At 50.4% G+C, this 15,404-nt stretch overlaps 1 protein-coding gene across 2 annotated transcripts in view; it reads left to right on the top strand.

Annotated features, from left to right (window-relative positions):
* Nucleotides 1-15,404, top strand: part of PAPSS2 (3'-phosphoadenosine 5'-phosphosulfate synthase 2) — a 79,160-nt gene that overhangs the window by 57,320 nt on the left and 6,436 nt on the right. The window contains exons 2-9 of one of the 2 annotated variants that reach the window (XM_036736193.1): nucleotides 190-307; nucleotides 2,223-2,458; nucleotides 3,925-4,063; nucleotides 5,481-5,599; nucleotides 5,726-5,839; nucleotides 6,092-6,203; nucleotides 8,197-8,211; nucleotides 11,186-11,391. In XM_036736193.1, the coding sequence (XP_036592088.1) occupies nucleotides 190-307; nucleotides 2,223-2,458; nucleotides 3,925-4,063; nucleotides 5,481-5,599; nucleotides 5,726-5,839; nucleotides 6,092-6,203; nucleotides 8,197-8,211; nucleotides 11,186-11,391 (1,059 nt within the window). The remainder of the gene's footprint in view (nucleotides 1-189; nucleotides 308-2,222; nucleotides 2,459-3,924; nucleotides 4,064-5,480; nucleotides 5,600-5,725; nucleotides 5,840-6,091; nucleotides 6,204-8,196; nucleotides 8,212-11,185; nucleotides 11,392-15,404) is intronic. The other variant, XM_036736194.1, reaches the window with a different exon arrangement.

Below are 15,404 nucleotides of genomic sequence, written 5' to 3'. Positions count from 1 at the left end.
TATGGCACCCAAGACACATGAAACTGCTTAGAATCGTATTCTCCAAGACATCTCTTTCCTTACCACAGGAGAGGAGAGGAGATCACCAAATTCCATCACTGAATTTTGATTGTATTATAATTTGCTGTGTTTCCATGAAGGACAAAACCATATTTAATTAACCAAAAAATGTGATATTTTATCTTGTAGGATGTTCAACAGAAATCCACGAATGTAGTCTACCAAGCTCATCATGTGAGTAGGAATAAGAGAGGCCAGGTTGTTGGGACCAGAGGAGGATTTCGAGGCTGTACAGTGTGGTTAACAGGTAAGTCAGTCAGTCTTGTCAATGAAAGTTGGTACGGCCATTTGTCTAATGCAGTTAAGGATGCCTGAAGACATTGGCTCAGATAAACCCCATGCTAACTCAAGGGGTGCTTTGTCAACCCAGACCCAGCCATTTGCCTTCTGAGGGGAGAACAATGAACAGTGGAGAAAAACTGTAGAGAGACAGGCTTAGGGAAGAATCCACTTATCATCAGTGAGAGCTGTCCAAAAGAGGAATGGCTGCCTGGGGAGGTGGTGGGTGCAAGTCTTCCAAGAGACCCTCTGTTCCCCTTGGGGCATGCTGAGGGGGTTGAACTAGTTACTCTTTGGCCTTCTTTCCTGCTCTAATATTCCGGAATCCAGCCCGTGCTGTTTGGGATGGTGAGGGGTACAGACAAAACTTGAACCCAGGACTCCTGTCTGTTTCTCTTTACTGTAATGTAATGAGCCTAAGGGAGCAACTAGGTGGCACAGTGGGTAGACTGCCAGGCTTGGAGTCAAGAAAACCTGAGTTCAAACCCAGCCTCTGACACTAACTGTGTGACCCTGGGTAAGTCATTTAACTCTGTTGGCCTCAGTTTCTTCATCTGCAAATGAGTTGAAGGAAATAGCGAACCATCAGATGTGACTAGAATGATTGAACGCAATGGGTGTAAGGAAGTGGATACTGGAGCTCATTTTTGTACCCAGCTCATCAAGTGGACCCAAGCCAATATGTAAAAACATGCTGATTCAAGTTATTATAAAATCTACTTAGCAGGCCTGTCTGGTGTGCAGCTACAAACCTCAAGGCCAATTCTAGAACAAACAGCAGGTAGGAACCTGTCCTCTTCCTTCCCCTTTTCTAGCATTTCTTCACCCAGTCCTTCCACGCTCAAGACTGCTCCATGTCTCCTCCCCTCCCAGTACCCCATTTTGCCCAAGCTTTCCTTCAGTTATTGTGGCTCTGGCTCACAGGTGACGGCTGAACCAGCAGGTGATGTTACTACCTCAAAGGCTTCTGGTGAGGAAAATGCTTCAAGTACATCTGGAAATGAGATTTGTGCCTGTTCCGAGGCACCTAAAACCCCCTCCCTCCAAAAACTTCATTCATTTACTTGTGGTTGTTATTGGGATGTTTCAGTCACTTCTGACTCATCTTCATGAACCCATTTGGGGTTTTCTTGGTGAAGATACTGGAGAGGTTTGCCATTTACTTCTCCAGCTCATTTTACAGATAAGGAAACTGAGGCAAACAGAATGAAGTGACTTGTCCAGGATCACACAGCTAGTAAATGTCTGAGGCTGAATTTGAACTCGGGAAGACTCATCTTCCTGGTCCCAAGCCCAGCGCTCTGTACACTATGGCACCATCTTGCAAGCTCCTCAGCCTGGCATTTAAGACCTTTCTCACCGTGGTTCTAACCTACCTTTAGAGTCTTGTGTCCATCACTGCCCTTCATGCCCTCTCCATTCCTGAGAAGCCAGACCAGCAGCTACTCCCTGAGCTCCCTGGTGTGGGCATCAGAGGAGCCCGGCTTAGATCCCTGCACTGCCTCATTTATTACCTGTGTTCCCTCATTTCTAAAGGAAAGAGTGGCCTAGATTCAGCAATTTAATCAACCAATCAACACACATTTCTTAAGCACCCCCAATGCACCATGCCAGACCCTGGGGAGGGAAAGGTGTTCTGGAAATCCTGGGATCCTATCCTGGGAGTCAGGGATTTCTGAGGCATTCCTGTCCTGTGGGAATGTTTAGAGTTAGTTTGAAGATGTCAGATGCTCTGGGGTGAAGTGGGCCTGGCTAGCTGTTGAATGAGCTTGCTTTGGCTATTGGCTAGTTAATTATAGTTAAACAGTATTTAATCAGGTCACAGTCCCATCTCTTTGTACTCAGGAGATGCTTCCAGCTAACCTGCCTCTACTCCCAAACAGGTCTCTCTGGTGCTGGAAAAACAACCATCAGCTTTGCCCTAGAAGAATACCTGGTGTCCCATGCCATCCCTTGTTACTCCCTGGATGGGGACAACGTACGCCATGGTCTCAACAAAAACCTTGGCTTCTCTGCGGGGGACCGAGAAGAAAACATTCGCCGGATCGCTGAGGTGGCCAAGCTCTTTGCCGACGCCGGGCTGGTCTGCATCACCAGCTTCATCTCTCCATTTGCAAAGGTGATTTGGCTTGGGATTCATTCGTTGCAATTGCATTTGAGGACAATAGATAAAGTGCCTACTATGTACAAAGCTGTGTCTTTGCTAAGGATGCAAAGACTCAGAACAGGACTTCTTGCCCTCAAGGAGCTCACATTCTACTGGGAAGGCACAACAGGTGCCTAGATATAAATAAATGCAAAGTAATAAAAAATTTTCTCAGGAGGAAATGAGGGTAACGAGAGGTCTTGTGTAAGAGGCAGCCCCAGAGCTGTGCTTTGGGGGAATCTAGAGATTGTGGGTGGTGGAATTCAAACAGGAGTGCATTTCAGACGAAGGCTCACAGGTGGGACTGTCTGCAAGGAGGTAGCAGGAAGGTGACCATTCAGTCAGACCATCACTTAGTAAATGCCCATCATGTTCAAGGCTCTGGGGAAAATAGACATGAATGCCTTCTAGGGTCTTTTCTGGCTTCTAATCTCTGGTTTTATTATAGTCTCTGCCCTGAAGGAATTTATATTCTCCTTGGGTGGCTACCATATTACAAGTTTGGTGGAAAGAACACCAGCAGCTGGAGGAAGGGTCAGAAATCAGATGCCTTCCCTTCTCTCCCAATGACCCCCGTCTTTATCTTCCTCCTTCCTCCTCCCTGTCAGTGGCAGAATCCTCCCACCTTCCCCCTGGCCCTAGATGAGAAGGCTTCTGAAAGGTTGAGAAACAAGGCAGCAAGCGGACTATCTCTGCAGCAACACACCCTGGAGGCTGAGGGCTTCAGACCTTTGGCCCCTGGCGGATTAACTCATTCTCTCAGAGGAAAGGAGGAGCAGAAAAAGCTCCTAGGTTTTTACCTTTGCTGGGATTCTTGAGTTTCGGGAGCTGTGACCAAAGGGCCCTTGGGCCCTGACTAGGAGGAGGGGTCTGGTTGGGAGGCGCGTGGAGGAGCCCAGGGGCCTTTCATCTCTCTCCTGTTTCCCTCTTGGGGTCCTGGGTGCCCGATGCCAGAATCCCTTCTTCCATGTCGTGTTCTCTACTATGGGGAGAGCTTAAGCTCCGAAGGAGAAGCTCCCAAGCAGCCCAGCTTCTCCTTCCTTTGATGAAATGAGATGTTCCAGGTGCCCTGCCGGGTTCTGGGGCTGTTGGGCTCTGTGGAAGCCAACAAGCTGCAGCCTCCTAAGCCTCCAGGAGGGACGAGCCGCGTGGCTCCTGGGGCATGTCTGTGAGCGCTCTTATGAACCCACTGTGGGCAGTTTTCTGCTGCAGCCCCTAGCGTCTGTGGCTTTTGGAGTCTAAGCCCTTTGAGGGTAGGGACTATGCCTCATTCCTCTTTGTATAGCCTTGATGTCCCCCCCAGGGCTTTGCTCAATAGAGGTCAGTTGCTAACTGCTTGACTTTCACTTTAAAACAAACAAATAATCAAAAGAAACAAAAAAGCCAAGTTGGCCCTGGAGGTGTGAATGCCTTTCACTGTGATCTTCTGTTTTTTACAGGACAGGGAGAATGCTCGTAAAATTCACGAGTCGGCGGGACTCCCCTTCTTTGAAATCTTTGTCGACGCCCCTCTGAACATCTGTGAAAGCAGAGACGTGAAAGGGCTCTACAAGAAAGCCAGGGCTGGGGAAATCAAAGGTAGGATGGCCCTCTGGGAGACTTTTCCCAGTGTCTCCTTCCCTCTTCTCGCACTGTAAGAAGCCATGAATGGCCATCTCCCAAGCTGTGTAAGATGGAAGCAGTGGGCAGGCATCCATCATGGAGCGGATGGCAGACCTAGAGTCCAACCACCGAGTGGGCTCAGATTCCAGCCCTCAGGTGCCTTCTGTGTGCTAGACACTGTGCTAGGCACCAGGAGACAACACGCCACCTTGAGAGGCCCTTCCCCTTGCCTATAAAATGAAGGGTCACCTCCAAGGTCCCTTCCTGCTCTGAATAGGTGATCCTATAATGCAATCACAGATCGGAAGTGAGGGGTCTGGAGTTCAAATTCTGCTACTTGCCACTTGTGATGGTGGGTTTCTCTAGGTTTCCTTTCAACTCCACATCTAATGATGATAATGACATTAATGTGGCCACCAATAGACCCTTCAAGAACAGGCTGCGCTGGGGGGGCCTCCCTGGCCCATTCTCACTTGGAAACTTGGGCATTCTCAGGGAGAAGGAAAAGAGCCGTTTCCCAGGTGGAAAGAAAGACAGCATCCACATTCTAAATGCCACGTGAGACTGTGTCAGAGGGAGTAGAGATGGAGTCCGGGAGAGCTGGGCTCAGATCCTGCCTCTTAGGGACCCTGGCACCCTCAGCTCCCAGAAGCCTAGGATGTGACCTGACTCATACGGCACTGAGTGGGTGCCAGTCTGCAGGAAACTCAGGAAACTCAGGAAGCCATCCAAAAGAAAATGTCCTTCCTGTTTTTTGTTGAGGAATTTCTGGGTTTTAAGCTCTCAGTTCCAGACCAAAACAGTTCAAAATCATACGGGAGAAAGAATTTTGATTTTGCCTTTTTAGCCAGAGCACCAGGCACAGTGCCTGGCACACAGGACAGAGGCACTTAACAAAGGGGAGTGGGACACACCCCACCGTGGGATGAGAATAATGAGGACGATGATATATAAATAGCTAGCATTTCCATAGAGCGCCTACTACGTGCCAGGCACTGTGCTAAGCACTTTGTCAATATTATCTCACAGCAGCCTTGGAAGGTAGGTGCTGTTATTGTATCCCATTTTGCAGATAAGGAAACTGAGGCAGGCAGCGGTTAAGTGAGGCCAGATTTGAACTCAGGTTTGCTGCCTCCAAGACTAGCACTCCACCCACTGTACCACCTAGCTGCCCCAATTAAAAAAGGACAACAATGTGCGCCCCCAAGGAGCGGGGATATCGGGAAAGGAGGTGGGCACAAGTACTATCTCACCCATCCTAAGTGTGTTACCTGGAGATCAAGAATCGTCACTGGCACTTATTTCTGGTCCATTTCCCTGGCAAGGGCTTCCCCTTTGATGAAGTTATTATCACCTCCTGGTGAAAGCCATTTTCCTTTGTCCTGCTTTACAGGGTTTACAGGAATCGACTCTGAATATGAAAAGCCAGAAACTCCTGAACTGGTTGTGAAAACTAACCTGTGGTCTGTGAGCGACTGTGTGCAGCAGGTGGTAGACCTGCTTCAGGAGCAGGTGGGTAGGGGCTTCCCCGAGGGGACGAGCTGGCGGAGGGGTGGGTGTGTCTGGGTTTTGTGGACGTCCGGCCTTCTGAGATCCTCTTGTTTCATGCTGGGTGTCTCTGTGTCCCTTTGGCCTCAGACCATCGTGCCCCACTCGGTGACAAAAGGCATCCACGAGCTTTTCGTCCCCGAAAACCAACTCGACCTGGCCCGGACTGAAGCCGAGAAGCTGCCTTCCTTACCGATCACCAAGGTGAGTGCCCTTGCTCGTCCTCATCAATGCCCAGGGTGGAGGGCTGCCCCAAGGACAGAGCTAACGCCCAGGGACACAGCCCAGGGTGGCAGGCTGCCCCAAGGACAGAGCTAACGCCCAGGGACACAGCCCGGGGTGGCAGGCTGCCTCAAGGACAGAGCTGGCACCCAGGGATACTGCCCGGGGTGGAGGGCTGGCCCAAGGGCAGAACTGGCCCCCCACCCCATTCACCCACCTCTTTCTGTTGGGCAGCTCGATTTGCAGTGGGTCCAGGTGCTGAGCGAAGGTTGGGCCACGCCCCTCAAAGGCTTCATGCGGGAGAAGGAGTTTTTGCAAGTGATGCACTTCGACACTTTGCTGGACGGTAGGATTTCTTCTTTCCTACTATTTCTTATCGTGGGGGATGGGGGTGAAGAAGGGAATCCCTTCCTTCCAAGCCTACAGAGGCCCTGAGAAATATTCTTGGTTGAGCTGAAAACATTGTGGGGCAGAAAAAGGTCTTGGTCAAGGCCAGTGTGACTTGTTTTACCACAACATTCCAAGCTTTGAACCTGGTTGGGTACAAGATCACAGGACTGAGGGCTGGTAGGGAACCCCCTTGTTGGACAGATGAAGGACCTGAGGCTTGCCCCCAGCACAAGGCTAGAGAGCCAGACTCCAACTTGGGTCTTCTGCCCCCAAAGCCTGGGCTCCTTCTGCCCTATCGAGCTGCCAACATGTCCTGCCATCTTCCTCCAGGGATTTAATTCAAAGTCATAATGACCATGAGCTGAAGATGAAGCACACTCTGCCCTCTGTACCCAGCAGAGAAGCTTTTGGGCAGTTTTCCTTCTGTTGCTTTGTTATGCCTACCTGGTCTGCCTCTCTGAAAAGCTCAGGGCCATTGGGGGCATCATCTCCTGGCAGAGCTGCCAACCAAGGCTGGGAGAGGCTGGGTGAGACCCAGCCCGGATGGGGGCTCGGCACCACTCCTGTGGATGCTGCGTGGGCAGCAGCCCAAAGCAGGCTGAGAATGAGCATTTGCTGCTCTGGGGCTTGTGCCCTTGACCCCAGGCCCCTAGAATCTCTCACACACATGCACAGAAACACACATATATCAACATATGACAAATATATACATGCTATGCACATATATGAATGTATGCGTATGTACATTGAAGACAATGCAGCAGGTGAAACTCTCACCCTGAAGGCTCATGTAAAGCCAGCTGCCTGAGCCCTAGACAGAGGAAACTCAAGTCCTTGGACAAAGGACTTGACAAAGGATCAAGCTCTCAGAAACTCACCTGGGTCCAAGCCATTCTACTGCCCATAAAATGATTTCCTTCCACCACAGTCTGCCCTGTGGCAGAGACTCCCTGCTCAGGGGACCCCCTGACACTAGCTCCGTTTCTAGAGCAGAGGGCCCAGTGGCTGCCAGGTGGAAGGGTCAATCTGAGCTGGAGGGTGGCTGGGCTGGGGCCCAGGGCTTCATTCAGACCTGCCTTCCTGAGATATCTCTGTATCCCCCTTGAAGGGGCACAGCTTCTCTATGATCAACAAGCATAGGAGATGTTTCCTGAGAAAAAGAGGAAGGGACATTTTTTGGTCACCTGGTATCAGTGGAGAGAGAAGACTTCCAGCCTTGCAAAACTATGGCTTGATATAAAAAGGACGATGAAGAATTAGCAGCCCCTATGGTTGTGGTGCCATGGGAAAAAGTAATTTGTCCACATAGTCCGTCAGCGTTGGCATAGCAGGAAAAGTCAGGAGGATATGGTTCAAATCCTGCCCCCAAACAATCACAAGGTCCATATTCTCTCTGAGCTTCAGTCTCCTGAAAAATGGTCTAAGCAGACCCATAATAACTTCCCGAGGGGAAGGCTATGAAGATCCAATGGGACGGTGAGAGTCAGAAATTGCATCAGTTCAAGTGAAGGATGGCAATCAGGGTCAGAGCTTGGTGAGGGGCTGTGAGCTTCCACCAGTGAGCCGCCATCTTTACGCTGCTGCTAGTGCTTCTGGGGGGCTCCAGGATACTCTGGTCAGAATGTATCCACACCTACTTCCCCCAAGTCAGGGTCTAGTAACCACCTACCTCAGCTCCTCCACTGAGATGAAACTGGGCCACTTACCATGGGCTGCCATTGTTTTCAGGCAGATGGCCACCCTTGGGGCACAAAGTCTTCTCTTGGTCGAGTCTTCCCAACCTACAACTTGGTGCATCAGGTTTAATGTCATGGAGAACAATTAGGCTTCCAGATGTGGTGGGGTGTGCTAGATACATTGGGGAAGCTCCCAATGAGCTCTCTGTTGTCTTGAAATGATTCCAGTGGGGGCTGAAAACATGTTTGTTAATTGTGTTTATGTTTCCCTAGGCATGACCTGTCCTGGTATGTACTTTAATAACTTTCCAAGTAATCGAATTATTATAATTAGATATTTTACATTAATTGGAACTAGAATTTTTTAATCGCAAAAAAAAACCAACAGAAAAATGAATCTGAATGAGCCAGTGCTTATTGATCGGAGTTCATGATCCAACCAGCTATGGCAGAGCAAAGGCAGTGGGGATGGGGGTGGGGCAAAGAGCTGGGCCAGCCGAGCTCAGGAAATCAGTGGGTCTGTGTAGCTGTGCTTTGTTGTGCCATCCCTGGCCAGCAGAAGAAGGCCTCTGCACTCAGAATGATTCAGGGAGAAGCCCTGAGGGGTTTTTGTCTGCTGTCAGCCACACTGTCATTCCTCTCAGGTCACTGGGCCCAAAGACCATTTTTCTTGTGCTTTTTCAGACCTTTAAGGTCAAGCTGGTTTTACATGGGAGTTGAAGTGGGAACATCTGGTTGGATTCTGCATGAACTGCAGGACTGCTTCTGTGGCAGACTGTGATTTTGCATGAAAGTAATTTCAAGCCATCAACTGATAGACAATGACAGAACTGGACACTAATGAAAGCTTCTGGGATGGTCCCAAGAGGGAGGGGGCACATGTTCCAAGTGAGCAAGACCGGACATGGAAAATGTCCTTGACCTTTGGTTTCCCCTTGTTATTAGTGGAGGTGAGGAGGAGAGAGGGTAGGACTTAGAGACATGGTTCAGATGTTGGCTCTGTACCTGCATCACCCCTGGGACCATGGGCAAGTCCCTGAAAAGGACCCTAGCATAGTACACTGAGATGAATTTGGACGGCAAAGACCTGAGTTCAAATCTTGACTCTGCCTCTTATCATTGTGAACCCTCAGACAGTCGCTGTATAGTGAGGGGCAGGACTAGATCACCTTTAATTTACTTCCTGAAGGAGGAGAGGAGGAGAAAGGGCCCAGCCTCATTCCCCAGACACCATTTTCTGGGGACTCTGGGGCAATGAAGGCCTTTACTGAGCAAGAAGCCCTATTAAAATGCTTGTCAATGACCTTCTGCAGGAGACTTTCCGCCCCAGCTCACAGGCATCTTATCTCAGTTTGGGGGGCCATCACACTGCTCCCCAAATCCTGTCCTGCCCTTTTGGGCCCTGTTCCATTTGGAGCCTGTTTCCAGAGTATGGTTGGTGATCCCCAAGCAGGCCTGCATGCTTCCTTCTGAGCAGGGAATGGGGGGTCCAAGCTCACTGTGTTTTAGGAGGGTAGTGCTAAGACTGGTTTTTATACATTAAAATAAAGTTTTATTGTATTTTTCAAAATGGAAGAACCATTCTTAGCTCTCAGGCCATACAGAAGTAAAGGTGGGTTGGATTTTGCCCTCAGGCTATAGTTTGCCATGCCTTGATTTTACAGAGAAGAAAACTGAGGCCTGAAGAAGTAATTTGATTTCCCCAAGGTAACAGCTAGTCAGTGCTCTTGCCAGGATACAAACCCAGACCTCCAACTCCAGTGTTCTTTCCACACCTTCATCATAGATTAGTGATGCATATGACTTTAGAGACCACCTACTCCAAGCTCTCCTATTTTACAGATGAGAAAGTGAGGCTGAGAGAAGGGTGGGGACGTAGGCAGTCATATGGATAGTAATGAGGACCATGGATTTGGATACAGATGAGGACATCACCCCTCAAAGCATGATCAACTCAAGAAGTCCTTGTTCATGTACCAGGAATGGGGGAAAGGGTGGGAGGGAGATTGAATTATGAGGGGAGATATACTAAGGCATCATTATCTAGCACCCTTGGAGACCAAGGTATTCTGGATAAAGGAGTTTTCTAGATAACTGGACTAGAGAGCTCTTAGGTCTAAGCCCTGTGATGCTATGACTCAAGTCCCATGCGGCTTCCTGCAATCCACTCTGGGGACCTCACAGGAGTTTTTGAGGTAGTCTGGATGACTCTTGGATGGTGTCACTGGAAAGGGTCTTTGTGATGCAAGGGTATTCCCCGTGCTAAAATTCATTCAATCACCAATCCACAAAGTCAGGTCAGGTGTTGGGGGCCGTGCTGATCAGCCAAGCAAGGTCAGTTGATTTTTTAAAACTGTTTCTTGTATGATTAAAATAATCACAGCTCCCCGTTTTTAGAAAGCTTTAAGGCTTCCAAAGAACTTTCCTCATCCCACTCTGTCAGGAGGGTGGAAGCACAAACCCCCAGGTACAGAGCTGAAAACAAAGGCTCTGAGGCCTGCCCAGGGTCCCTCTGGCAGAGGCCTGGTGAGGACCAGTCAGAAGAGGAGGAAGCAGCAATTCTAGTACAGGGTTGGTTTAGAAGAAGCCAAATGTACCTTAAGTCAGACTCTTCAGACCCAAGGAGTTCAACACCCCCCCCCCATTTTTCAGATAAGAAAACTGAGGTCTAAGGAGGCCAGGGGCTTTGCCAAGGTCACCCAGGTTGTGAGTGGGAGAGTCTTTTCTTTGAGATTCTCCTGGATCACAAGGGCAGGGCCTATGGCTCTGCCAGCAAAGGCTCCTGAAGAGCTACTGATGAGTTCTGATGCTACATCCCTGGGCCCCAGACTACATCCGCTTCTCCACAGCTCCCTGAAGTCCAGGACCAAGGAGCCCTGCTCCTCGTGGACCCTGAGCCACTAGAAGTATGCTGAGAGTCCAGTGCTAGCTTCGGACTTCCTGGCTTCTTTTGGGGGACTTTTCAGGAGGGCCTTGGCCCCCCCTTCCTGTCCAGGTAGCGTGGTGTGAAGGCTGGATTTAGTCTAGGACCCCAAGCGCTCCGCACCTGGATGGCTTTGGATGGAGGCCTCTGAGGACCCTTCCAGCTCCAGGTGGGGATCTTTGGGTGACCTTGGCCCTCAGTTTCCCCATCTGTATAATGAGGGAGTAGGACTAGATGACCGCTGAGGTTCCTCCCAGCTCTGTCTCCTTCTAGCCCAGGCACGGCCCACCGGGTGTGGGAGGTGCTGTGTGTTGACACCTCCCTGGGTTCTTCCCACAGATGGTGTCCTCAACCTGAGCATTCCCATCGTTCTCCCAGTCTCTGATGATGATAGGAAGCGGCTCCAGGGCTGCAGCGAGTTTGCCCTGGAATATGATGGACGGAAGGTGGCCATCCTGAGAGACCCAGAATTCTACGAGCACAGGAAGGAAGAGCGTTGTGCCCGTGTCTGGGGGACCACCTGTGCTCAGCACCCCCACATCAAGGTACGTCCACAAGAGTCCATGCCATTCTACAGATGAGAACACTAAAGACTGAATAGAATCCAGAGGGCAAAGCAGGGGAAGGAGGGCATTCCAGATTCAGGGATGGCCGGGAGCAGATGGGGAAGCACTGGGCAGAGAGAGGCCAGTATTCAAGGGATCAGCTGGTTGGAAGGTGGGAGGAAACCGTGTAGGACGGTCACAGAGTTCTAGGTTTGGAGCTGGAAGGGACCAAGAGTCCAACCCTTCCTCCTCTCATTTCACACCTGAGGTAGCTGAGGCAGAGAAGGAAAGGGGCTTGGCCAAGGTCACACAGATAGTGAGTGTTTGAGGCAGTATTCGAACCTAGTACAATACCCAGTAGACCATGCTGCCTCCAAAAGATAGGGTGGACCATGATGCCCCCAGAGTCACTCAAGTGGGCATGCCCGGTGACCAGGCCTAGACTCCACAGCCATCAGAGAAAGAAGGACCCTTGTGTACCAAAGTATATCAAACATTTATTAAGCACCTACTATGTGCTAAGCCCCGGGGATACAAGGCCAGTCCCTGCCCTCAGGAAGCTTACAGTCTAATGGGGGAGACAACTCGCAAACACGAGGTACAAAACAAGCTATAGACAGGATCATTTGGAGATAATCAACCCAGGGAAGGCCCTGACATTGGAGGGACCTGGGAAGGCTTTTCTTGTAGAAGGTGGGATTTTGTGGGGTCTTGAAGGGAGACAGGAGGTAGAGATGGGGAGGGAGAGAATTCTAGGCCTGGAGAAGCAGCCAGAGAAAATGCGGGCTGAGAAGCTCAGAGAGTACGTCTGTGCATATGTGTGAAGGGGGGTGCCCATCAATTAGAGAATGGCTGAGCAACTTATTACACGCTCTGTGAAAAATGATGGAAGCGACGTTTTCAGAGAAACCTGGAAAGACTGGTGTGAACCAGAGCAGAACCAATAATACAGTGTCAACCACACCGAAGCAACTTTGGGGTCTGTGAACCAGGTGGGGGCCAGCTAGAGACCGAGGAGGAAGCTCGGGCCCTGCCCTGGACAGACAGAAGGGATGGGCTCAGAATGCTGAATGACACATACATTTGGGGATGTGGCCAATGTGGGGATTTGTTTTGCTTCAGTGGGCATGTAAGCTACAAAAGGTTTTGTTTTTTTAATGGGGATGGGAAGTGGGAGGGATAGCGTTTCCTCCCTATCCCAGTACCAGGGTGTTTCCTACCTTCCCCTCCCCACAAACATACATGAACAAAAAGAGAGGAATCATGGGCAGGTGAGGCGGCTCTGTAAGTGTCAGGTTGGATTTATTATATACTTAAGAAGAAAAGCAAGCTTTATGGAAGCTATTTGCAGTTTCATGGACAGTCCTCTCTGATGGAAGTAAATGCGAATATTATATAGTGTTGGCTAAATTCAGAATTTTAAAAGGAAAGATAGGGTAGAAGCAGATTACAATGGGTCTTGAATCTCTTTGTCATCCACTGGGGAAGAATCTGCCTCACATGTGTCTAGGACTCTCGAGGGAGGAGCCAAACTGCCAAGAAAGGGCAAAAGCCGCTGAATTGACTGGTTTCAGGATGGAGGATAAGGGTGAATTGGGATTTGGGGCCCTGCCATCGTCATCAGCTCAGCACAATAAAGGAAGCTACTGCCAGGGAGGAGTTTCTGGGCTCTTTCTTTTTGCCTTTGACCTCCTTATAGGGGGAGTTCTGGATCCCAGAGCATGGGCATTTTGGTCACTTTTTTTAAAAACGTAATTCAAAATTGCTTTCCAGAATCACTGGTTCCGTTCAGCATTAAGAAGCCTGCCTTCCTCCAGCCCCACCAGCATCGATGACACCCATCTTTTGCCCTCCCACGCTTTTCACAAAATACTTCCCTGCTTCTGCTCCCCTTTCCCCTCTAAGAACCAAAGGATGGACAGAAAGCAAGAGCCTGCTTGTTGCCTGCAAACCCTCACCCTCAGCGTATTCCTCTTTGAATGGGAAGGTTGGGGGCAGGGGAGGGGCTCAGCCAGACAGTAGTTTCAGTGTTGGGCACCCATCTGAGCAAAGCCGTATGCTCTAATCATCTTAATCATGCGCCTTTTTCATTCCTTCCCTGGTTGTAATTATACAAGCTGGTGATTTTCCCTCCACCCAGAGACATAAAGAGGAGGCCTTTCATTTGAACTGGCTGCAATGTTTTAGGGGTTTGTGTCTTTGTAGTATCCAGAGCTGGAAGGGATCGTAGGGACAATCTAATTGAGGTAGTCTTAGCCTGGCATCCTGAGGAATGTTTTAAAAAATTGATCTCTGTATTTCAATATAATCAGTGTCCTTTGTAATCCCACATACTTTGTGTGTTTGAAAACCCAGTTCTGAGAAGGGTCTGTCCTTGTCTACCTTTGCTGACTACGGAAGAAGTCGCTAGTCTAGTGCTGACCACCCATTTTAGAGGGGGCTCAAAGACATGCAACTTGCCCGTGGTCAGGCCATTTGACAGGTCAGAAGCCTAAGTCAGGTTTCAGGCCCACATCTCTAATGACTCCAAGCCTTCCCAGGGCTCTGCATTATGGGGCTCCAGCACAACGGAAGGCCTGGATCCAGGGCCAGTCTTTCCCAGGGTCCCTGAAATGGTGCAAATAGTGGTTTGGTCCTTCTAGGGTCCAGTGGCCTTGGAGTGAGGGGGGAGGGCAGAAGAGGGAGAGGAAGGAGATGCCTTTAGAGGAAGAGCCATCCCCCCAGGCCATGACAGTGATCAGGCAACAAACTCCCCAAGAAGGAATCTGTAACCTCTCTGAGAAGGATGAGGGAGAGAAGGCAGAGGAGTAATTGCACCTTTCCCTTCACTGGCCTGGGATGGCTGGGGAGGTGGGGAAAGGCGTGCAGGCATGCCGATGGCGGCTCTGGATGGCTTCCAGCTCTCTTTTCCCAGAACATCCCGAGGGGCCAGCCCTGCCAGGAGTCGGTGGGATTCCAGTTTGCAGCCAGTGTCATTACTACCCCTTTTAAGTTCACCCAGCTGGGTGACCTTGGACAAGTCCTTCATCTTCCTGAGGGGCCATAGATCAAAGGTCAGAAGAAACCTTAAATAACATCTTAGCCAACCCCTGTATTTGATAGAGCCGGAACATCACTTGCCTCGGCTCTCACAACCGGTAAATTGCCAGCCAAGTCCCCTGACTCCAGACCCAAGGTTCTTTCCTTTAGGTGACACCCCCAGGATCACACAGCTAGTGAGGACTCGTGGATTGTAAGCTGGAAGGGAATTTAGAGGCTTTCTAGTCTCACCCCTCTCAGGGCCAGCCAGGTGAAGTGACTTGTCTAAGGTGACACAGAAAGTGGCCAGGTCAGGCTTCGAATCCCACACCTCTTCTTTCCTCACTTTGGGACCACTGTCAGGACTCCCCAGGCTACGGCTTCCACTGCCTCCAAGAAGTCCTCTAGGGGTCCTGTGCTGGGGTGTGCCAGGAGCAATCTTCCCCCCACCCTGCCCTGCTGGCAGACAGATGTCCCCAAGGAAAGCCTTGCGCAGGAGGAAACAAGGCAAAGAGCAGCTTTGGAGAGAGGCTCCCCTTAAGATTGGAACCAGCCCGTGCTCCCTCCCTGCCCCGAAGGCGCAAGAAGGGGCCAGGGCTCAGAGGAGGGAGCGGGAGGAGCCAGAAATGCTCCTGTCATCACAAAGCACACGGTATCTTGGCTGCCTTTCATCTGGGACTCTGCACGCTTTGCCAAACCACCCATCACCTCTCCTGGCAACCTTGTAAAGTGATGAAGTATGATTTTCCCGTTTTAAAAGACCAGGCAGCACCAGGTGGCACCTGGTGGCCCCAGGAGGAGTCAGGGGCAGGGTGGGGACCAAGAGGGAACATTTCCCCAGACTCTAGCTGTGGCACCTCTAAGGGGACCAGGATCCTTTTGCAGACCCCTTGGAAGACACGATATGAACTCAGCCGAGGCCAGCAGAGACTAGGAGAGTAACCTAAGCAGAGTCTAGGCTCAGCGACGGGAGACTCTGTTGTATGGGACTCTGT

This window comes from Trichosurus vulpecula, chromosome 8, assembly GCF_011100635.1.
Source record: "Trichosurus vulpecula isolate mTriVul1 chromosome 8, mTriVul1.pri, whole genome shotgun sequence".
Taxonomy (NCBI): Eukaryota; Metazoa; Chordata; class Mammalia; order Diprotodontia; family Phalangeridae; genus Trichosurus; species Trichosurus vulpecula.
Note: the sequence above shows the minus strand (reverse complement) of the source record. Positions and strands in the feature narration are given on the sequence as shown.